This window comes from Eleutherodactylus coqui, chromosome 4 (assembly GCF_035609145.1).
Source record: "Eleutherodactylus coqui strain aEleCoq1 chromosome 4, aEleCoq1.hap1, whole genome shotgun sequence".
Taxonomy (NCBI): Eukaryota; Metazoa; Chordata; class Amphibia; order Anura; family Eleutherodactylidae; genus Eleutherodactylus; species Eleutherodactylus coqui.
In genome coordinates, this window is record NC_089840.1 from 224,284,798 (window position 1) to 224,309,449 (window position 24,652).

At 45.0% G+C, this 24,652-nt stretch overlaps 1 protein-coding gene across 1 annotated transcript; it reads right to left on the reverse strand.

Annotated features, from left to right (window-relative positions):
• Window positions 1-1,391: 1,391 nt before the first annotated feature.
• Window positions 1,392-24,014, reverse strand: UBE2D1 (ubiquitin conjugating enzyme E2 D1). Its single transcript, XM_066600780.1, has 7 exons — window positions 23,850-24,014; window positions 14,205-14,268; window positions 14,093-14,124; window positions 13,063-13,140; window positions 11,447-11,552; window positions 6,239-6,332; window positions 1,392-4,026 (listed from the first exon to the last, which is right to left on the reverse strand). The coding sequence occupies exons 1-7, from the start codon at window positions 23,871-23,873 to the stop codon at window positions 3,978-3,980; spliced, it is 447 nt and encodes a 148-aa protein (XP_066456877.1). The 5' UTR covers window positions 23,874-24,014; the 3' UTR covers window positions 1,392-3,977.
• Window positions 24,015-24,652: the final 638 nt, after the last annotated feature.

The window sequence follows — 24,652 nt, forward strand, 5'->3', positions numbered from 1 at the left end:
CAATTCATTCACCTTAAAACACTTTCCAGAAGCAATTCACTTTTTGCGAAGTGTTCTGCACCTCACTTTTTCTAAGTAATGAGTATTTGAGGAACGCAAGATTAAAAAAGGAGATTCATATTTATATACATCCACAAAATGTTTTTGGGAATTGATTAGAATGTTAGGAGTTATCCAAGGAAATCCAGTCCCTTTCCTGAATCCAGTCCCGATGCTGCTATAGCAGCACCTCCACTAGAAGTCTGGTTCTCATACTGGGTCATGTGGTCCAACCCCCCTCACCCCCTGGTTCCTGCAGCAAAATAGCTAGAAGTAGGATGGCACCTTTAACCCATTAAGGACATTGGCTGTTTTGGCATTGAGGACCAAATGGTTTTTGGTATTTTCTCATCTCCATTTTTCAAGAGCCATACCTTTATTTTTCCATCGACGCGGCCGTATAAGGGCTTGTTTTTTGCGTGGCGAACTGTAGTTTTTATTGGTACCATTTTTGGTTACATAGACTACATTGTAAAACTTTTTTTTTTATGATTGTAGGGAAAGAAAAACGCATCAATTCTGCCATAGATTTTGGTTTGTTTTTTTTTAAAGCGTTAATTATACAGCATAAATGACACTCCATTTTTTTCTGCGAAGCGGTACGGTTAAAGTGATACCAAAACTTTTTTTTAGGTTTTTCCACAATAAAAACTTTTGGAATTTTCTTCTAAATTCACTCCAAAGTGCTATAACTTTATTTTACAATGGACAGAGCTCTGAGGGTTTATTTTTTGCGAGACGAGCTGTAGTTTTTGGTACCATTTTGGGGTACACACTTATTTTGATCCCTTTTATTGCATTTTTTGGGAGGCAAAATGCTAAAAATTAGCATTTTGCCTCAGTTTAGCTTTTTAACGCTTTTGCCGTGCAGAATAAAAAGTGTGTTCAATGTATTGTACGTGTCATTACGGACGCGTCAATGCCAAATGTGGGATTTTTAATTTGTTATGCTAATATGAGAAAAAGCAAAAGGGTTTTAACTTTTACATTTTTATTCTTGTACTTTATTTTGCTCTTATTTTTTACACCATCTATGTCCCTCTGAGGGACTTTCACTACAGCACTAATGATCGCTACGATAAGGCACGGCAGGACTTCTCTCCTGCCATGCCTTATCGCTTAGTATAGCGATCACAGGCTATGGCAATACAGGACGCTGGTATCTGGTGTCCTGTTGCCATAGCAACCAGACAGGCTCTTGAGATGTTAACGCTGGAGTCAGAGGGAGCTCCCTCTGAACTTTCCCTGCTGCGATCTACTTAGAGCCCTAATTGTTATAAAGTGACTGGCTGCAGTGGCCATCACTACTAGGTTTTATTAACCGTACGCCATATAAAAGACAAAACTAGAAATAGTAGAAAATGCACTTTTATTTGTATGGAAAAAGACAGTAAGATTTGTAAAAGATTTGTGATTTTTATTATATTGTCCATATGAAAAGGTAAACTAGAAAATAAAAATAAAAAAATGCAAAAAAGAAAAGCTAGAAATAAAGATACATGTTTTCTTCTCAACAGTGCAACTTGTGTTCACATTGCATTAAACTGGTCAAGTATGCAACATAAAAAACAAAAATGAAAAAACAGGAATGAAGTCGAACAAGCTTCCCCTGTAACTAGGAGATCAATAATTACAAGTGCAAAGATCATTTGAAGTTTTTAAGAAATCTGCAATCATTTAACATGGAGTCTAAGCTATTTAAACAAAAGGGACAAAAAAAAAAAAAAAAATTAAATTGAGTTTACATACAAAAGTTAAATAAAATTAGTCTATACAGTAAAATACAAATTAAATAGTGAGCTAACAGAACCAAGTGTGAACATATGACAAACCAAAGCTGGTATCAGAAGATGCAGAGATACAGGAGTCTTAAAAACATTAAATGTCTTTTGCAAAGTACACAAAAACTTTAAAGTACCCATTGTTCAAAATGTTACTACTGAAATAGGTGTAGAGTTCACAGATTGGTTTCTTACAGGCTACATCCATCTTTGCAACCATTTGTGGACGCAATGTGGCTAAACTGAAAAATTGAAGTCCTCTTTCCAAATAGTTTTGATTAAAAATTTCTTACCATTTTAGGGCTTATACCGACGTGCGTGTATTGGCCTGGTTTTCACGCCCGGCGGATATACGCTGTCCCACTGTGCAGGGTAAGGAGGCGGACCGGGAGCAGTGCTCTGAGCTCCCACCCTCTCTCCACCCATCGCCACTATCTGCAATGGGAGGGGGTGGGACTTAGTTCTGCCCCATCCCACTGCAAATAGTGGCAAGGGGCAGAGGGGGCAGGAGCTCAGTGTACTGCTCCCAGCCCGCCTCCTCCCCCTGCAGAGAGGAGCAGCATATATTGGCCAAGCATGAAAACCCGGTCAATATATGCACGTCGGAAGCAGCTATTAAGCCTAGAAATGCTACGCGAACTTATAGGTTTCCATGATAACAGACAATTATCATGGAGACATCTAAGTCTACACAGGAGATGTAGATCTGAAACAGTAGGAAATTTTTACAAAATGTAATGTATTAGGGCAAAAAAAAAACCAAAAAAAAAAAAAAACAACCTTTGTTGCAGAGGGAAGGTGTCCACACCCTTTAATGCATTGTCCTAGGGACTCTATTCCCTGCTCCTCCTGCCAATGGCCATAAGAACCTCTGACAGCTTCAAGTATGTAAGAAAGCAGGCTTTGCTGGAGCGGGGATCAGAGTAGTATGAGAATAGACCCAGGACAGAACTGTTTGACGTGAATTATTCTACAGCCATTTCTCTAACAATATAAATGATCAACACTTTAAAACACAAAACAAAAATTTCACATTTAGCAATTAGGGTACATCGGAACTGGGGCCTGAAGTGTTAGAACTTTGTAATACCGAGACTTGCAAACCTGGCGCAAGAACATCTCAGAGGCAATGGCTGTATTCTTTTACATGTACTACATTGCTTTAAAAGCAAGCTGCATGTAGTGGGCTCAATTTAAAGGGGTTGTCTGCTTACCGGACAACATCGCCCTTTTTTGCTCTGATAAAAACAAAAAAGAGCAGTACTTGCCCTTCTGCCATGGCGATGATCCACCACTGTAGCCCTGCCAGCCTTCCAGTGTTTGTTGTGGAAGTCATTAAAAGTCACCTGACTGTTGCAACCAGTCAGAGGCTACAGTGTCACCGCCTATTCTCCTGGCATCAGCATTCACATCCTGGGCGTCCTTACGTCAGGAGTTCAGAGCAGCGATTAGGTGATGCCACCATCCACAATGAACACCAGAAGGGCTGCGGAGCTATAGTGCTGGGCCCCTATGGCAGAGGGGCAAGTATAGCTCTTTTTGTTTCAACACCACTGGAGCTATAGGGGCAATGTTGTCCAGTAACCAGACGAACCCCTTTAAGCAACTGGCCCTTCTAGCCAAACATTACTACCTCCTGACTGATATCGGTCTCTGGATTTTTGATGTTCATCTGTGTATCATTAGCATTGCTAGTCTTCAGATACTATCAGCACATCTGATCTGGAGCATTTTCCCATTATACCTGGTTGCACTATTTCTATAGAGCATGGTTCCTCTATTTTGCAGGTGACTTCTTCAGGTCACCAAGAACTGTACACCAGTTGGCCAGATAGTGGTGGCAACAGGAGTCCAAGAAACTGAGCACCACAGCCTGAAGTAGGAGGAAAATGCTTCAAATCATTAGTGCTGCTGGTCTCAATAAGAAACTTTCAACACTTCAGGTGACCTGGTCTAACGAGCCCTAATGTAAAAAAGTGAGATCACCTCTTAAATGATGATATTTATACATATTTTTTGGAATTTCTGGAGAAGTATTTAAATGTCTAAAACTGAAAAATGGTTTCCGGCCTCTGGGAGAGTAAACTGTGCTAGGGATTCCTCTAATCTTGAAAAACCTAGAATGTACAGTATAGCGGACTATAGGGAACGACAGCTTCACACTCCTGCATATCTCTGAGTCCAGTCTTTTGCTATTCTGTTGTATCTGTAATCAGAAAAGAGGGAAAATAAAGATAATTCTTAAACTGTTTTAACATTTCAGGAGTTACAAGTATGACATTATCTACACTTAAAGGATTATTCCTCCCAGTTACTTCAAGAATGATTAAGCCTGCTTGATCAGCATAATGAGTATTCAGCAATTTGTTAAAGGGCCACACCTGCAAAAACAGTTTCCATCCCTATCCCCTCATCCGATTGCTGGAAGACAGGAGACCTCCAGAGTGTGACAGCCAATCTCCCAGCATTGTAGCCCCCTGTCTGATGCTCATCGGCCACCATCTCATGATGCATCAGCACAGCCATACCAGTGGCTATAACATTTCTTCTTGCAGGTTGGGGACAGTTTAAATCATTACCCATTAGATTCACCTAAGTTAGACTATAAACATACAGTCAGGAGGAGCTGTGATCTCCTCTACGATATCTGTGTCATTATGACCAGCGACAGGAATGACGCTGACCCCTGCAAACTGTTCCTCTGAAAACGCCACACAGATTGAGAAACTGACTTAACCCTTTCCAATCCACTGTCTGACATCTAAAGACATTCTAATTGAAGGCTGTACAGCTCCGATGTTGTAAGACGTCGGGCAGGGTATTCTTACTGTATATTACTGGCCACTCTGTTGTCGTGGGCCTCTCCGGCATGTCACATACTGTAGTATTTGCTCTAGCCAGCAGATGGCGATATTGTAAAATGGCAGAAAGAGAAAGCCCCATAGGAAACCCTGAATCCTAAACTGGATTGTAAAGGGTTAATTTGAGAACACACAACCCCAAGTAGATCTGAGCTGGTCAGAGCTGAGATCACATGACCATCTGAGGAAAAGACAATGTCTGTTAGTACTAATTCTAGGGCATCTTTTCTGAGAACTCACTGTAGGATTCCTTTATTAGGGTATGTTCAGACTGGAATTCAGCATGGATTTTGCCTCTAAAAACCCTGACTAAAACATGTAGCCGAGTTCTACCGGGGCTATGCAATATAATTAGATGCAGATCAGCATTCAGATTTAGCCCTTTTCAATAGGCACATCCGTTCTGAATTCCCAAAGTGAACCGTGCCTCAAGAATTGATTTGTCACATTTGTTCCCTGCAGATTGAAATCCACAAATGAAAGAAATCCACACTGTATTGACTATGCTGTGGATTCCCACTGACATTAAAGGGATGTGGATTTGCTATGGATTTAATGCCAGTCCACCATACCCCTTATGGTTCCTGGAAACATATGACCAGATTGACAACTGGGCGCTACAGTGATGTTCCCCTTGTTAACTGGATGTTTCATACACAGTCCCAACAGCAAGGACGAGTCTGACAAACACCATGGGTAACACCCGGGTATCATAGCTGTATGGATAATATATGAATAACCTATGAAAAGTTACTCATTGTTATTTTACAGGGAATACACGTTTTTGGGTTCTAAAGAATAAACTACTTGTCCCCAAATTCACTGAGACAATGAGCTTCTTGGCAGCACTCTTCCAAGTTGGTTTGCACTATGAAAAAGATGGACAACAATGACTAAATTGGTAATCTTGCTTTTTACGGATGTATTGACACGGGGCAACTTGGATGCAGTTTTTGGTGCAATTTGTTTTTACTGTACCCAAACTGCCCCGTCTGAATCCACTCAACACTGCAGCCTGAGAAAGTGGGGATCTCATATGTATGAAGCCAAAATACAAGTCAGTGTTCTGCTTTTGGGACTGCTGAGGCCATAAAAAAGAAAATAAATTATGTGATCCACCTTCATGTAAGAAGGATATGAGAAAAAAAATGCTACAAAGGGTGGTTTCATACAGTTCCCCCCTCTTTTTAATAAGGCAGACTTTTTTAAAAAAAACCTAATTAAATTCGCAACAGGAAGCCAAACAAGTGTGTACTAGTGAATATGACGCCATCGCCAAATTTAAAAGGTGTATGCAAGGCCTCATTAGTCAACCATAGTCTGCCAACATCAGTGCTCAGCAGTTGATAGCAGCTGGGGAGCCCAAGTGTGAACTCCTGCTGTTGCCGTCTCAGTAGTAGCAGATACCGGCTAACAGATGTATATTAAATAAGTCGTCCGCAGTGTATAGGTCAACAGATAAGCAGTTTATAATCAAGGAATCTTCCCATTAGTGTTACAGCCCATTGCTTTGGAGACAACTGCAGTTTTAAGAGAAAAATCTGAAAGAAAACTTACTTTTCCTTGTCTGTCTTGTAGATCTGTGCAATATCTGGTACTAAAGGATCATCTGGGTTGGGATCACAAAGTAAGGAGCATATGGACAACAAAACTGGAAAACAAAACAAAATAAGTATGTACCTGCTGCATTTAATAGGTTGACATTGACATGGATAGACGACGCAGGGAACTCTGTTGCTGCAGAGTAGAATCCCACCCTGAATGCAAAACCCCTCGGCACTCAGTAGGTTGTGACAGCCGGTTTTTTAGTCAAAGGCAATCCGCAGAATCCATGATTTTACGGGTGCCTGCACACGAGCAGAATTTCAAGCGCGTGATTTTAGGCACATAATCCGCCCCAGACGGCAGCCAATATACTCCTATGAGGATCCGCAGTTGTCCCCAGACGGACGGATTTGTATCGCGTTTTTTCACGCGCGTGAAAAAATCTGCGACCTGTTCTAATTTGGGTCGGGTTCTGCGCGTGAAGCCTCCAATACAAGTGAATGGGTGCGTTTTTTCACGCAGTACATCCGCAGTGCAGCTGCGGATGGAGTCACTGGTTGCTATGACTACAGGAAGTAGGCATGGTAGGAGGCGTCCCAACACACAGCACAGAGCTTCACAGGCACATTTCAACTGCAGATCTGTCCTTTCAGTCCCCTCATCTACCAGAGAGCAGCCAGCAGACACCAGCCTGCCACAAGCCATAATGATCGACATGGGGAAACTTGTGGCAATCATGCAGGACTTCCCCAGCCTATGGGACAGTAACTCCCCAGAATACCTCGACAAGAACAGAAAGGAACAATCCTGGCGTCTACTGTCCGCGCAGGTTTATGGGGATGCGTGGACGAACGCAGTAGAAGCAGAACAGAAGAACTTGCGTGAGTATTATTCGCTATTGCGTCAAATGTACTTTTTTTCATTTTAACCCCTTAGTGGCCAAGCAGTTTTACTTTTGTTTTTATTGTGCTTTTTTCCATCCCCACTTTTAACCCTTAGTGACGGAGCTTTTTTGCTTTTTTCCTTTTTTTCCCCCCTACTCCCTAAAAAAATCGTAGTTCCTTTATTTATCCATCGACGTCGCTGTATAAGGGCTTGTTATTTTTTTGCGGGACGAGTTGCATTTTGCAATGGCACTATTTATTGTACCATATAATTTACTGAAAAACCTTTAAAAATTGTAATCGGAGAGAAAAAAAAAGACTTTCCACCATCTTTCGGTGCGTCCTGTTTCTGCAGCGCGCAAAGTGCAACAAAAACGACCCGATATTTTTATTCTATGGGTCAGTACGATTACTACGTTACCACACTTATATAGTATTTTTATAGTACGTCCGAAAAAAGTTACATGGATCAACCATGCCCACAAAGACATCTGCTCACCGGGTGAAAGCATGTTGCCAGAATAATTTAACGGTGCTCGCACAAGCAAGAGGGACAAAACGGAGTCTGGGTGTTGGTTTTTAAGCTGTTTTCCAGGGAATGGGCAGTTCTCTAGGGGTTGGGTTTACAATAAGGGTGTCTTCCGGATTTTTCTGCGCGTTTTTTTCCGCAACACATCCGCGCGTGATTTTTCACGCATCCGCACCTATCCGCAAGCACATTTAGGTACCATACGCGCGTGAAAATCCGCTAGTGGAATCCGGAACGCTCGTGTGCAGGCGGCCTACAAAGACCTATCAAATGACCAAAACACACTGGGCATTACAGATAAGTAGGAGCGACATATGGAAGCCCCTCAGTGTCTCTGCAGGGACGAAGGGTGCTCTTCCATCCATCATTAGCACCCAGTGCATTCTGGCCATTTGATCTATGTAAGTGACCAAAAGGTCATAAATTGCTTGGATCACTTCTGAACACCACAAGAGTTTTACATATAAAAACACCAGTCTATAGGCCCATTAATACGCCACGATTATCACCCAAACTTCGCTCAAACGAACTAATTTGTGCGATAGTTACGTGTAAACGCGAAGCCATCCGGCACCATTCGTTCATTTATCACCGAGTTTCAGCCTGCATAAAAATGGTCATTAGTTCATTTTGAAAGACTTTCCTTTTTCGCTTAGTTTAAATGGCATGAGGGGGAGGGGCAACTGTTGGCCTTGCTAAACACAATGACTACTTATTTACTCATGCTGGCAGAAGACAATGGCTTTTCTTCACACCAATTAAAAACCCTGCAGGCCAGAGATTCCTCGTATAAACACACGCCCATCTGAGCAAACATACAGTTTAGTTTAGCTAATGAGGGAAATGGAGAGGATTTCACCCAATTATCTGTACATTTAAATGCTCAGCATTTCTATGCAAAAGAAGTCGTTAATTTGTTAAAAAAGTCTTTCGTTCAAACGATAATCGTGTGTAAATGGAGCTTAAGTACAGACTACACCAGTGTGAAGTGCGACAAACGTATAAATAGGCAATATCCTCAACATATTTGCCGTATCTTTGGGCTGTCAGTGTCACAATCTGAAATCTACACCAGCGATGAGATGGTATGGATTTCAGCTGCATTTACGAGAGCTTATGGCATAAAGTATAGCAAGTCTGATGGGCCCCTCCACATGAGGCTGCAGGAGCAGCAGATAGAGGAGACAAAAAAAAAAAAAAAAAAAAAAAGCGACCTGCTATTGCGGTTGTGGGTATGTTCCAGCACCAGATATGTAGCCTAAATCCATGCAACCAAGTATGCACCTGCATGGGGTTGTTTCTGCAGAAGGTGTACGATTTCTTCAAGCCTCATTCATACAAGACCATCACAACATTTTTGCAACGGATTTGCCACGTGAAGTTACCTGTAGCATGCAATGCAGTCAAACCAGTGGGAATGCACGCTTGTCCTGCCCAAGACACCATGGTTCACTAAACGCTAATTTACCCAAGCACTAATTATAAGGTTTGTCACGTTAACCTATGTATAACAGTTATAGGGGCTCTTGTGTCAGATATGTCCTTTGCAACAAAACCAGTTTATGTAACCTTGACCCAGAGGCAGCGTTTTCATGATGTATCCGGAGTAAGAGTTACCACATGAATGTATACAAAATATTTGATAATGGGTTTCTTGCACTTTGAGATTATAGTGTTATGAACAATCGCTTACATGACTGGTTGTTTCCTACAAGGTGACTTCTGTTGGAGCTCTACTGTTGATTAAGAGGTGGTTTGATTTGAGTCTTCGGATTCCATATTGCAGACTGCAATATGGGACATTTTCCACACTGGATGCCATAAACTGCAGACATCACATTATAGCAATTCAGCTATAATCCAGATCCCTATTACTCAGAATGGGAATAAATCCCTGTGCGCGAGCCCTTACTGGGAAAGCTAATAATCGCTGCAATTTGAGAGAAGGGAAATTCCACTCCAATTCTTGGAAGAGAACGTTAAGCAGTTCCAAGAACAGGGTGGCTGAGCTGCACCTTTGGCTTCATACAACAAATCTAGCCATTCTACCAACCCCTCCGCTCTGTTGCTCATTGCACTTGTTTACCCTTTTTTCTAGAATTAAGAAGCTAAACCATTTCCTTAACCTACTAGCTGCAGGAACAGCGTAGTTCACTGTGCTATCCTGTTCGTAACTCCCATTAACTTCTATGGAGGTTACAGAAACAGTGCAGTGTACAATGCTCAGCTAGCTGCATCGCCCTAAACATTGCAGCGTGGTTGGGGAGGAGTGGGAGCGGGACCCCAATCAATATCCTCAGAGGTGGAAATTCAAAAACATTTAGTGGTGATTTAAGACACACAAAAATTATTGCCTATATCAGGCAAAGACCAGCTCATAGTACTAAGCCCCCCCCCCCCCAAAAAATAATAAAAGTTATCAGAAGCTAAATATATTCTCACAGGGCTCTCAGAAGTGAGACCTGCACTTAGACCTATGGCCCATCCTGTAAATGGGCCATAAAAGTCTGAGATGGGAACACTCTTTAACCCCTTATTGATGGGCTGCCGTTAGAACCAACATTTACAGAGTTCACACTAATCATGGCTGTTACTAGCGGATGTCAGCTGTGAGAAACAGCCGGCACCCACATTGTACGAAGCAGGATCGGCTCCCGATATCCCCTTCATACAAACCCCAGACTTAAGGGATTGTCCAGTTGTAAACTGATTGTGGATAGGCAATCAATAGTTCAACAGCACGGGTCTACTGCCTGGAACACCTACTGAACGGCTGTTCTCTGGGCCAGAGCACTTGCACATAAGCTAATTTTTGCAGGATGCAAACAGCTACATTCTTACTGTAGTGGCTACGCTTGGTATTACAAAGTTCCCATTGAAGTGAATGGCCTGTGATACAGTTTGGCCATTGCAGTGAAAAGAGCTCTGCAGAAATCAGTTCAGTGCACTGGCCTGGTGAACAGTTTATTGGCGACAGGGTCTTGGGTGGCAGACCCAACTGATCTACTATTGATGGCCTATCCAGCAGATACAGTATAATTAGTTTACAACTAGACAACCCCATTAAAGGGAACCTGTCATTAACTATAAGCACCATAACTTAGTTTATGGCACTTATATAGTTGTTGTAGTCTGAAATGGGAACCTGTCATCCGGTATAATGCACTCCTTTCCATAAGCTTTACAGAAAAGTACTGCAAGACTGTTGACAGTGAATATGATGTGGAATCTGCAACGATTCAATATCAGAGCCACATCCATTCATTCTAAGGAAATCTAAGTCAAGGCGGGGAAAAGATCCTGTTGATTTCTACTATGGATTGTGTGGCAAGACTGCCTTGGGAACATGCCCTAAAGGTAGCAATTAATTTAAAAAACTTTCACTGTATATTCGCAGACACTTCTCAGAGGTCCACTATACACACATATATGGTGGTAATGGATTAGATCCATCGCCTCTGATACAGATTACAATGAGCCTAACTAGAGAAGTATAGCAGCCTTACCCTACCCTAGAGTGGTCTACAGCTCTGCTCTGGGTTGTTCTTCATACCCCATTGGCAGCAGCACCACAATCAGGTGCACTAATACTTTGAGAAGTTTTTAGACCTCCAGTCTGATGTTCCCCCACACTCCTATTACTACATCTCCCTCTTACAGTCTCTGCCATGGTAACAGGTTTATTGCATTATCCAAATTTATGGATGTGACAAGATTAACAAGCCGCACGGAGAATAGCTATGCCTGACTTTCAACCCGCTGAAACGGTCAAAGAGATACACTATGAAGTCGCTGCTTTTCATTTACCTTTTGATATAGTCAGCGCTGGAGACCACTGTGATCTCAAAATATCAAGGCAAATACTTCCATTGCTGTTTATATTTGGATGATAGATTTTTGTTGTGAATGCAACCTGGAAAGAGAAAAGTGAGCACATGATTAGGCCAAACAGGACAAAGTGCAATACGGAATGCGTAAAGCGTTCAGTCTGTATACACTAAAGCACCCCAGACAGCTAGAGACTTGTTATATGGGCATGGAAGAGAAAACAACTGTAGTGCCAACTATACTGAATGTAGGCGAAAAGAACAGCATGGATCTAAGAAAGTGACTATTTAGTCACTTATTTTTGAATGACATTTGCCTTCAGCAAATAAGGAAAGACAATCAATTCAAGATAATAGTGATTAAGTCATTGAATGTGAAGTGGTTAAAGAGGTTGCGTCATGATTCGCCATCGCCCATTCACAGAATCAATCCACAATCATGTCACAACCCCTTCAAATGGTAATGACTCTGAAATGTACCCATTCACCTCCATAGACCACCAGAGCCAAGTACAAGTTGCCCTGTGGTTACTAACCTCAGGCTCCAGCGCTGTCCAATAGCAGGGAGCCTACTATACAGCTACACATGTGCAGTCACTAACCCCCATCTACAGTCAGGTACAGGCTTAGGCTCAAGCACACGTACCATACTTGCCTACTTTTGAGTGGTCACATCAGGTTTTAAGAAGAGGCGTCCTAAACATCATTGTAGTAAAGGTTGGAGCACAACTCGCTGTACTACGCAGTTTACACAATTCCCATTTACTTCTATGGGAGTTAAGGAAACAAGTAGTACAGCCGGTCCAACCGTTTCTGTAATCCTGGCCTCCGGTGGCTGTGGCATGCAGACAAGGCTTCTCATATCAGTCATGATGATTGGCAGAGATGTGGATAACCCTTCAACTCACATCTCCAAGAGACCTAAAAACATGCACTCCATGGTATTCTGAATGCATCTTTTGTGATCTACCTGCTAAATACTGCGCATTGGTCAGTTGACATCGGGTGTGTTCACGCAGCTGATTTGTTGCAGATTTCACCAAACATCTGCAGCAAGGCCAGTTTCACGCAGCTGAGATCACACAAGATTTGCGCGTTGTGAGACCTATAAATCTGACCACCATTTTTTTTAATGGTTTTATACATCTGAGTATATGTCCCATCTTTGGCCCTGCCCTCGCTTTGCCCATTGTTTTGCATGGGATGGCAGAAACACTGCAACGTGTGGTAGGTGCATGCAAGGTTTCCCATTGAAAACGGAAGACAGACACTCTGCGATCCTCTGCCGTGGCTGTCAGCCGTGCCGCAGGATTGCCACTTCCCTGAAGTGATGCGGTTTTAATACAAAACCACGCCAGCAAGCGAAATATCAGGCCGAGTTTCATGGCCCAATAACGCACTCGAGCGTGTGAAATTAGCCCAAGCAGCTGCTTGTCAGCACATCTTTATGTGGAATTGATGACCGTGGCAACCCAGTGTAGTGTCTGATGAGTCACTAAAGGTGATCATCTGTATATTACACTGTTTCTGCAAGCATCTGGTAAAGTATGCATGATTGTGTGCAATGGATGCAGAATACAAAACACATTTTCATACCTTTGGTGGCTTGAATGGATAATCTGTTGGAAACTGGATTGTGAGATAGAAGACACCACCTTGATAAGGACTGTCGGACTGGGGGGAGAAAAAAAAAAAAGGGATTAAAGTACATAATCAAATAGATTTAAATTCTTAAGAGGCACACAAGTTAAAGGGATATCCCCTGCATAGCCATGGAAGTCCTCAAACCCATTCTGCCAGGTGAGGCAGCCGACAAATGGAGAGGTGACGGGGTGCAAATTTCTCGCCACACATTTCTATGGGAGTTGCAGTTTGCTGAGCTGCTTCCAAAACTCCCACAGAAATGAATTGAGAAAGCAGAGCACATACCAACTCTCCAGTCACTGTCCGCCTCACCAGGTAGGATGGAAGTAAAGCCACTGTTCTGGAGCTAGGAAGGGGTCCCAGAGGTGGATGTGCTATACAAGAAAGGTCAGTGATGGGTAGAACCCTTAAAAAAGTTATTCCTCTTTTCTGGATATGTGCTGTCATATTGTATTGCGTTATATTTGCTGCTTCTTCATTCTAGTCAGGAAGCAGAAACCACCTTTAACTGCTCTTCCTAAAAAGAGGCTAGGAGCACAAAGAAAAAAGACTCTTCCCCTAGTCTTAGCAAAAACTGTAGGGGGGGACCCAGAGAAAATGTACGCCCAGTCACTTGTTTATGCAGGAGCTTGCATACTGTAAGTGAATAAATAGACACCTCAGCCTTAGTACATATTTACATGGGCAAGAGCAATGTATGCCAGTGACCATCTGACCTATACCACACCCACTGATCAGCAGGTTATCCCCTAGGATAAATGGCACTTCTGGTGCAACCCCTCTAAGGTACCTGAAATATGCTCATCTGCCACCGGCCTTTGGCCCCTTACACATGGCTGCATGGGGCTGTCTGAGACTTATTCTATTTCTCATGGATTGCACAGGAGTCGCAGCACAAGGACTGCAGTACAGGCCGCTGGCCGGGCCCACTGCAGTCCGTGCATGAACCCTGCAAAAGGGAGGACACAAACTATATACTTACAGGTCCCATGATTGTTGCTTGCCAGTGAAATACTGCAGAGAAGGAAGAGATACATTTTACCAGAGTATATGGAAGGAACAACATTAAAAGCTGCAAATTGTATTCAACTTACAGTCATCTCCGACTGGTCCTGCTGAGCACTGAGCAGGAGGGTCACGCTGCAAGTCAGTCAACTCCTAGGAAAAACAAAGGAATAACCTGAAGCCGGACATTTCAGTCACAAATATCCTTGTGAATCATGTAAGCGATTATATGTCAAGGGGGAAGTGTGCAGGAGCAGTAATGCAAGACTGCAGACGGCCAGAAGGGGGAGATGATGTGCAGGATGGCCGGTGTAAGACTATGGACAGCTGGAGGATCAGTGCAAGACTATAGATGCGAGTAAGGTGGTGGAAAGGGTTAATGTGCAAGACTATGGATGGCTAGTGAGTAAGGGTACAGGAGGACTGGTGCAAAACTATGGAGGAGGATGGAGTAGTGCACCGTTCATGTGATTGGGTGGGGATACGCGAGTTTTAGTGTAGTGCTTGGCGACAATTCATGTAATTGGGGAGGAAGAGTTTGCCTAGCCTCATTTCTTTTCATCGGGGTGGCTCCTAGCTCAAATGTCTAGTTGGGAGACATTTGACTACAGTTTACATGATCTGGGGGGCTCTCAATGTGATTATCCTGCAGGGGGAGCTCTGGATGTATACACCAAGTTGTGGCACTGTGTACTTATACTGGAGAGGTAAGACTCACTTAAGATGCACAAATGATTACTTGCAGGAGCATTTCAGATGATCTTGGCATATTGTACTGAGGAGGGGGGCACTCTGGATGTGTAGTGTATTTATAGTATGGTACAAATCAATGCAATACAGTAACATTAATAATATATGCATTTAACAAGGGGTTGTGAAAGACTTTTGGGATTCGAATTCAATGAGAGCTCTGCATGCAATACCAACCCGGCCGGCTGCACTGTGCCGACAGCAGTGCTAGGGTCCGGCAGGGATACCAAGCAGTGGACCCCCACCCATTAAGTATTGATGGCCTATCCTGAGAATAGGTCATCAATAGAAAAAAGTGCCCAAAAGTCCCAGCCAACCCCTTTTTGTCAACGCAAAAGTGGTTGCTGGGTGAAATGGTTTTAGTCTGCAGCCCTGTTGGAGCGAGCTGCTGCAGCAGAAATGATGAAGGGATTTCATGGCGAGACCGACACAACCTTTTATCGCAGGCGACCTCTCGTTTCCCTCACAGCAATAAAATGTAAGAAGCTCCACTTCTTAGGACGCAGCGAGGAGACTTATTGTGAGAGGCATTCTTTAAGAAACATCTACAGGATAAAACTTCCTAACGCAAGACATAAAATATTGGGTTTTCCCCCCCCCGGCTCCGTGATAGCGTAATGCATCCAAGAAAAGGAAAATCTAACCGAAGACTCCGCATGACATTTCACATCTCTAAGCAGCGAGGTGAGAAAAAAAGCTATTAGCAGCTTCACACTTTACAGCCGACACATGAAGCCTGAAAATATATGCAGCGCAGAACTCCTCCAGACTGCAGAGAAGAACATCCAGGAGGATGTACCAACTCGTGGTGAGGCCCTCACGGCACGGTGTGACTACAGAGACCATGACATACTTCCAGAAGGAAAGACAATGCTCCGATACCTTACCAAGAGAACTGCGCAGAAATACTGGGGATTTCCCCGCCGGGTAATGAATTATGGATGGGAGCAATACTTAATTTATTGGGAAACCTCCTGGAGCTCCCTGCATTAACCTTTTCCAATCTAGTGTCGATTTTGCTCAACATTCAGATTCCCCTGCATAGCTCCCATTGCGGGTGAGATCCAACATGTTTTTAACACTATGCAGAAGAGAGCTCCGACGTCAGAGAGCTGTCCTGCACAGTGTTAGAACCATGTGCTATACACACTGTATACAGTAAGGGCTCCTGCACACTGGTGAGGGCGATATCTGGCTGTGATTCACGGCCCTCGCAATCCTTCTGAAAACCCCTGGATGCGAGGAGTCACTGGGAGAGTTCCCTTCATCACCATCACGGCTGTCACAGCCACGGTAGAGAGGTCACAATCTTCAGCTGTTTCCAATGGGGCAGGCACTGCTGCCATCGGACCCATTGACAATCTGTTAATGTGATATGCAATGAAGAATATCAGAAGTGCAAGTCACACCTCTATAAAGCGCTGGCCACTAGGGGTCTCTATTCATCTTCTAGTAACAGACACCAAGATGGAGAACAGGAAATGGAGGTTGGCGTTTCAGGCTATTCATAAGAGTCTACGCAGGGAGCTGCTGCAGTAAGACAGACATGGCGGCTGCTGAAGCCATTTGTGAGTGAAATTATGTTACAGCTACTGAAATCACCTCTACACTGCTTAGTACTTTTCTGCTGTCCTCTAGGAAGATGCAATTTCTCCAAGTGCTACAGCAAGTGAGGGAACACCGTCTCCTCTGTACAGCGTGTCTGGAGACTTCATAGCAGCTAGTTCCCACACACCGGCTCAGAGAGAACCAAGAATTAGAGGTATAACCCGCAGATGGGAAGAATAGTGAACAAGCACGGTCAGCTCTTCATGGGCAAAAGAAAAATGTTACTTAACCAGTTTATGCTCATAGCTGTAATGGGAAATATTTAATTGGAAGATAAGCCATCTAGTATATAAACAATGAAATGCAAACACCACCCGCCTGATTATAATTGTACAGCAACTCCTAATATAGATACAGAGATTAGAGGAATAAGCCAAGTTTGCCTTTTCCCCTACTGTTCTATATCCATGAATACATGTGGGTGGGGGATGGGTATAATGTCTCCTTATGGAGAGCACCGAATAGGTGTAAGGAGACTATTGCTTTATTGTGACTGATGAGGTCAGGTACACGTGACGCCACCAAGTGAAGGAATGCCCCTAATGTGCAGAATATTAGTGCTCGTGTTTTACACAGGCAGGGCAGTGAGAGGGAAGCTAGGGAGACAGACAATATGCTCAGCTAGACTCTCAAGCCCCTTTTACACGGGCCGGCTATCGAGCATTTCAGTGCCAGACAGCCATCCTAGGGGTGATTGATCCTGTACGGGACGGAGATCGTTCTGGCCCACTGGCCTTCATTCACAGTAAACAAGCAATGGTTCATAGTGAGAGCACTTAGTGGAGAGGCTTGTAAGGCCATGCATGTTCCTCCGGGAAATTTATGCAAGTGGCAAGATGTTTCTACATCACCACCTGTTGGAAGGCAACATTCCTGCAAATCAGTGTCAAGACTTAAAGGGGTTGTCCCGCGAAAGCAAGTGGGGTTATACACTTCTGTATGGCCATATTAATGCACTTTGTAATGTACATTGTGCATTAAATATGAGCCATACAGAAGTTATTCACTTACCTGCTCCGTTGCTAGCGTCCCCGTCTCCATCTAATTTCAGCGTCTAATCGCCCGATTAGACGCGCTTGCGCAGAAGGGTCTTCTCCCTTCTGGTCGGTCCAGGCACGAACGGTGTTCTGGCCCCGCTCCCTTCTACGCATCATCGCGTAGCTCCGCCCCGTCACGTGTGCCGATTCCAGCCAATCAGGAGGCTGGAATCGTCAATGGACCGCACAGAGCCCATGGTGCACCATGGGAGAAGACCCGCGGTGCACCATGGGAGAAAACCAGTCCATAATTGGGAAAGGACCGGCGGACATCTTTAAAAGAAGAAAAGAAGATGCTGTGCGAACTGGGAAGGAGGTAAGCGGTGTTTTTTTTTTTTTTTAATTACAAACGGTATTGATTTTAACGGGGCAGAATGCGGGGGTAGGTTGAAAAAAAAATTTGCATTTCGCCGCGGGACAACCTCTTTAACAAGACAAGGTGCTCTCCCTAAGGGTGCATTCAGACGACCGTATATCGGCCGGGTATTCACGCTGGCCGATATACGGAGTCTCTCTCTCTCTGCAGGGGGAGGAGGCTGGAAGACCTGGGAGCAGTGCTCTGAGCTCCCGCTCCGCCTTCTCTCCGCCCCTCTGCACTATTTACAATGAGGAGGCGGGGCTAAGTTCTGGGAATTAGCTCCACCCCCACCACCTCATTGAAAATAGTGCAGGGGGTGGAGAGGAGGCAGAGAGGGGGCAGGAGCTCAGAGAACTGCTCCCGGCTCTTCCAGCCTCCTCCCCCTGCAGAGAGGGATGCCGTATATCGGCCGGCGTGAATACACGGCCGATATGCGGTCGTCTAAAATAGCCCTAAGGCTTATATTTCCAGTCATTGTTACTTAAAAAGCAATGCAAATGGGAAGATGGAGCGCTGCCTCTGCAGCACCACCCATGGGAAGGTAGTATTCTTGCAAATCAATGTCAGGCCTTTGAACAAGCCTTGTAACAACTGGGTATATAAGCCTGAGGATACACTCACACGGGCGCATAAGATATCGGGCCGAATTGCCAATGTATGTTTTTCAAGCCGATGCAAGGAGTTTCATTCAAAAAATGCCTGCGTGGCTTCTGTGAAATTGCGATCCTCAGGTGCATCAGAGGATCACATGCGTTTCCCATTGATTTCAATAAGGAACATTGCACGGCATGCAAGTGCCATGCAATGCCTTAAGGTGCCATTGAAAACAATGGGAAAGGCATTCGAGGGAACGCCCAAAAATTAGAATCTGCTGCGATTGTTATCCTCACAGCATTGTTTAGGCGAATAAGTCCATATTTGTGCGTCTCACAATGCGCAAGATTCTTGCCCGTGTGAAGCAGCCCTTATGGAGGACACCTAGGCTTGTTAAAAAGCCTGACATTGACTTAAAGGGAAGCTGCCTTCCAGGAGGTGGCGCTGTGGAGGCACTGTGCCATCTTCCCATTTGCATTGTTTTTTACGTAACACCTTCAGACTCCTGCGCTTCACGACAAGCTTTTTATTCTGTTTCTCGTGATTCCGACATCTTTGGGATCCAGAGCGCCAACAAGGCGGCCTTCCCTACACTGATCATGACAAGTATCTAGTGTACTTCTTTCCTTGTTTATAAGGCTTTGTTCCACTGCAGCTTACTCTGCCTCTGCCCACTCTAGCTGGCACACTGCTGTGGAGACACATAAAGAGAACAAAGGAAAGTTACTGACTTATGTTTGCATTGTACATGCTGCAAATAGCTTGACAAATCACTTGTTTTCCGAGGGACTTCTGCATTACTCATACTTGATGCTACATTTCCTAATATATTGAAGATCTCTGCTTTCTGCTGGTGAACTGAAAACTTCAGAAGCAGAAAATCCAATCCATAGATAGATCACTGGGACGACTTTAAAGGAAACGCATCAGCTTTTACCCCCACCCCCGCCAATCTCCGTCACTTAATTGCATGTTTAGCGAAGAGTCCAGCAATGTACCCTTTTTGTATTCTCACCCACATCCTATTGTAATCAGTCTAAAATATGCCTGCCATTCAGAAATCACACCCACTCCTCCACTCTGCTGGCTTAATAGTCATCACTTGCTCCTCCCGGCCCACCAGGGCAAGATTTGTCTTCAGATACCCTACATATGTGCAGTGCAGCCTGAAGCCCGCGTATGTGAAGATGCTTCCTTCCACCCAACGCCGCTGCAATCTGCTTGAACGCGAAGGAGCAGTGATGGCTTCAAAAGTTTGTTTGGGTACGCTACCGCCTTACCGCTCAAGCCAATTAGAGGCCACAGTGGTCAGCTGCTATTCTCCTGGCATCACCACTCAGATTACGGGAGGATGGCTGCAGAGGTCAAGTGGGTAGCCACTCCAAAAACCAGGACCACCGTGGGGCAGCTTAGCTTGCAAGTTGAGCAGATGATGGCAGCCTATGGTGGTGGGCATGACCAAGGAAGAAATAAGTGAGGAAGATGTTGGATTAGAATGGTCTTTTGTGGTCTTCAATTTAACAATGATAATACCCCAAATCTAGCACCATTTTCTACCAGCCCACTTACTGTTTTGGCTACAGCTGTGCCTGTTCCAACTCAACAAGCATCTGTCATCATCTGGACAGTAGGACCGGGCCGAGCGCCCAGACGTAAATCTGACAGGTCAGGCCTTTATGTGTTTGTTACACCCAGTTTCACGTTAAGTAAACTTTATCTAAGCTGTCTCCCATTACCTCGCATGTAACTAGATAGTGGAGAGGGAGGCAGGAAAAGACTAGGCAGACAAGAGAAGAATAGTGACAGCCTGCCTTGGAGGGGTTGCACTGCACAGTGAAGTTACTCCCCATCCTCAGGATAGGGGTAGTTACATGATCTGTGGTGAGATCGCCACCAATCACCACAATGGGGGCCCCCCCAAATGAACGGCACAGCGGTCATGTATGCACGCGGCCGAAGATAAAGTGCTTGGTATTGTTGGTCTGTCTGCCACTGATCCTCAGATTGTTAGCTCTCAGGCCGGGCTCACACGACTGCAGAGGATTCCGGACGTAGGAGGCCCGCAGCAGATGCCAGATGAGTCCGGCCGGTGACTGTATACCAGTATGGCCTATGACCGGAGGCTCACCGGCAGTCATGCGCAGTACAGGGCTTTCTTTGTTTGTACTCCCCATGCTGTTGCTTAGCAATGATGTGGGTCCCCGTACACAATGTTAATTGCATATGGTCTGCAGGTTGGACGCCCCCATTGGAGGCCGTCCGCGGCAAGATACAGCATGCTGGGATTTTTCTTCTGCTTGCAGAGTGTGAAGGGAAAAAAAAACCTCAAAACTACATAACTTTCAATGCTTGCGTTTTGCCACATAAAGTCCGTGATCGCAAATTCCAGAATTACAATGTGTTTGTGTGAACACCCACCCCCGCCTTATTCTGCAAGAGAGCCGGGTTCAAAGCATTAGCCATCACCAGCTGTCTCATTAAAGGGAATGGAACAAAGATACTCATGAGCGCCCCCTGCTCCCCTTTTCAATAGGGCAGGTGGCATCAGAGCCGGCCCCATTGAAATCAATGGGAGAAGATCACAAAAGAGCTTTGCAATCCCCCATAGTGAGGAGAGGGAAGGCAGAGCTACAGGGGAACTCTTACATATCTCCCTATATTTGGTGAGACAGGGGCGGGGCTACAGCGCTTTTACCTAGGTAGATCCCTCTAGTCCCACCCCCTCTTGGTTAGAGAAGAATCACTAACAACCCATTCAGCCCCGCCCCCTCACCTGGTTAACCCCTTTAGCCCCACCCACTAACTCCAAGTACGGGGAGATATGCAAGAGATCTCCTGTAGTTCAACCCCCCTCTCCTCACTATGGGGGATTGTAAGGCTTTCATAATCTTGTCCCATTGATTTCAATGTGGTCAGCTCTGCTGCCGCCAGCCCCATTGAAATCAACAAGTTGCGATTAAAAAAAAAAAAAAAAAAATCAGCAGTATCGCTTGGAGTGAGTGAAAACATCGCAAATGAGAATGAAACCCCATTGGCTTCAAAATCATGTGTTATCACTCACTCTTCCATCGCAGGAACATCTATCACCAGTGGGGAAGAACAGCCTTCACCTGTACGTATAGAGCTCTATACCCAATACTTCCACACAAGTGAAGTTTGGAGAGGCCTGACCTTCCGTCCCCGGCCGCCGGCTCAGGAACGTTCCTCACGGCTCATTAAATCACAAGCTGTTGAATACATTTCTGAAAGCCCTTCAACCAGGAAGCCGCCTGCTCTCTCCAGCGATGATTCAACATGAAGGCCTAAAACTTCTATATAGTCATGAATCAGAGCAAATTCCTGCCGGTCGGGGTTACTCACATCCTCACATGAGCAGAAAGGAGTCATCAGAGAGGCAGATCTACTAAAAGCCAGCAAGACTTGGCACTGATAGTACTACAGGGACGTATACTCCATAAAAACTACATTACACAAGAGAAACTATGCAAATGAGGAAGATGGAACATTACCTCTGCAGCGCCACCTAGTGGATGGCAGCATTCCTGCAAATCAATGTATGACTCCCTAAACAAGTCTTTAAAACGATGACTGGGAACATGAAACCAAGCCAGAAAGACCGACAGACATTCTATGGTTTACTGGCTTAGTTTCCTATTCGTTTTTGTTTAAAGAGTTGTACATTGATTTGCAGGAATGCCGCCATCCAATAGGTGGCGCTACAGAGGTAGTGTTCCATCTTCCTTATTTGCATAGAGAATCCATACACAGACTGCTTTTGGGGGTGTTCGCCCCTCCGTGTCTAGCGGGATTCTCCATTGAGCAATTAAGTTAGATTAACCCTTTCCAATCCACTGCCTGACATCTAAAGGCATTCTGATTGAAGGCTGTACAGCTCAGATGTCAGAAGACGTCCGGCAGGGTATTCTTACTGTATATTACTGGCCGCTCTATTGTCAGGGGCCTCTCCAGCAGGTCACACACCGCAGTACTGTCTCTAGCCAGCAGATGGCGCCATTATATAATGGCAGAAAGAGAAATCCCCCTAGGAAACCTTGAATCCAAAATTGGATTGCAAAGGGTTAAAAGGGTTTTCCAGTCAAATACTAGTGACGATTGATCACCAGGATAGGTCATCAATAATTGATCGTCCGTGGTCTGCCGCTCCCCCAACCGATCAGCTGTGCGGGTGGAAGCTGTCTGCGCCACAATAACAGAGGTCGAGGCAGAAGCCTCCCATCTAGTGGCTGGCGCTGGTAACTGCAGGCACGATTCCCATAGACTTCATGTGTAATACACGACGATAGAACATATTGCGTGTTTTATCGCGCAAACACAATGCGTGCAGAAGATCTGCTTGTGTGAAGGAACCCACTGAAATAGACGGGGTCTATTCACTGCGGGCGCAATACACCGCGCAGGGCACATGCAGTGAAAAATTAGCAGCATATCGTGTTCTGGGGCGATTCTGTTCAAGATGCGTGTATTTTTGCAAATGGCCTAAAAATCTCCGTTATACGAGCGCGACATTCAAGAAGTCTCGTCCTCACAGTGTGTGTGTGTGTGTGTGTGAGGGGGGTTTCAGCATAAACGGAGCAGCCGCGTGGATTTTCGATCTTCCCCGTGTCAATTTTTGGCGTGGATTTTCACCTCTTCTAGTAAAATCTGCCCGTTGCATACGAAATTTGGTGAACTCTCTACGGCGTACGGCACGCCCCACGCACAGAGGTCGGAGGAAAGAGCGGCATCTACTCTGGAGGACTCCGCGCTATCAACTACTGGGGCTCATTCACATGGCGGGCACTAGCATGCCACGCAAAAACATGCGTTTTGGGGGCGGTTTCACTGCGTTTTTGACGCACGGGAAATAAAAAAAAAAAACCACGGAGACCCAAATTGGTGCCACTTGTGAAAAATACGCTCCTAATATACGGACAAACATCCGTACGTTAATGCAGGAGATTCCTTCTCACAACTGCGCCTCCTCATGGGACCGCCCCCGCATAGCGCAAAATGGACCGGCGGCAGCGTGCGATTGTGACCAGCACAGACTACCGCTCACACGGTTGTAGATTTACAGCATGTTTAAAAAACGCGCACAACTGAAGCCGCGATTCCAAACGAAGCGGCCCTTTTGAATGGCGTCCGATTAAAGAGAATATTCCGGTTATTAGTAATGGCTGCCATCATTAGAGGGGAGCCCCCTGATTACCCTCATAGGACCCAGAAAGTGACGCCATCACTGGGGCACACATACAACATCGACAGGGCATGCTGGAGGGCAGGAAGAGCCGCAGAGTGCTCCGCCGCTAGGGGGCGCTGCAGCATTGTTGTGGAGATGACAGAGCAGCCCAGCAGGCGGCCTCCATTGTTTCCCCGCTCCCACTTACTTTCTGTATTCTCTTCAGTGCCATGGAGCGGGTGAGGCCGGGCGGTACAGGAGAGCGGTGCCGGGGGACGCGGCCTGTCACTGCGGCTCGTCTGCGCTGCTGAGGAGGAAACGAGTCACTGACGAGAACTGCCGGCGCGTCTACTGATTCACTGTGGGCGGGGCTACAGCGCTGGGCGGGGCTCGCTCTCACTTTCTGTTTTGCCCTTCCTCTTTTCCGCTTTTATTAGCTGCCGTCAGACGCGGCATGCCGGGAAATGTAGTCCGCTAGCTGTTTTTTTTGTTGTTTTTTTTTAATATTCGGACTAGATAAACTTTATTGCAAGACGACAAGGGAACAAAATGCACTCACTGATTTTTTTTTACGTCCCCACCGCAGTGTGGAAAAATATGCCAAAAAGTGAGCCTCAGTGAATGTTTTCTAATAGAAATGTTCCCATTTTTTAGTTTATTGTAACCCATCATTTTAAGACCAAATAAGCAACTAATGATTCATTGTCAGGCTTTATGTGCACAAACTGCAGGCTACTGTGGTAAAAATTGGCTTTAACCCCTTAAGGACGCTACTTATTTTAGTGTTGAGGATGCAACAGTTTTTTGGGGGGGATTTGCTTCTCTACTTCTCAAAAGCCATAACTTTTTCGACATGACCGTATGAGGGCTGGTGTGGCGAGCTATAGTTTTTATTGATAACATTTTGGGGTACAAACTGCTTTATTAAAAATCACTTTTGATGCATTTTTGGGCGGGACAAAATGATTAAAGTAAGCATTCTGCCTCCGTCGTGTAGGTTTTTTTTCCAGT

What these genes read in the sequence shown, in the direction of transcription:
- UBE2D1 (XM_066600780.1), bottom strand. Translation starts at nt 23,873, where the DNA reads ATGGCACTGAAGAGAATACAGAAA. An exon ending in AGGACCAGTCGGAGATGACT is followed by an intron (nt 14,125 to 14,204) that starts GTAAGTTGAATA and finishes CCTTCTCTGCAG; the next exon opens with TATTTCACTGGCAAGCAACA. An exon ending in AAGCAACAATCATGGGACCT is followed by an intron (nt 13,141 to 14,092) that starts GTAAGTATATAG and finishes TTCTCCCCCCAG; the next exon opens with TCCGACAGTCCTTATCAAGG.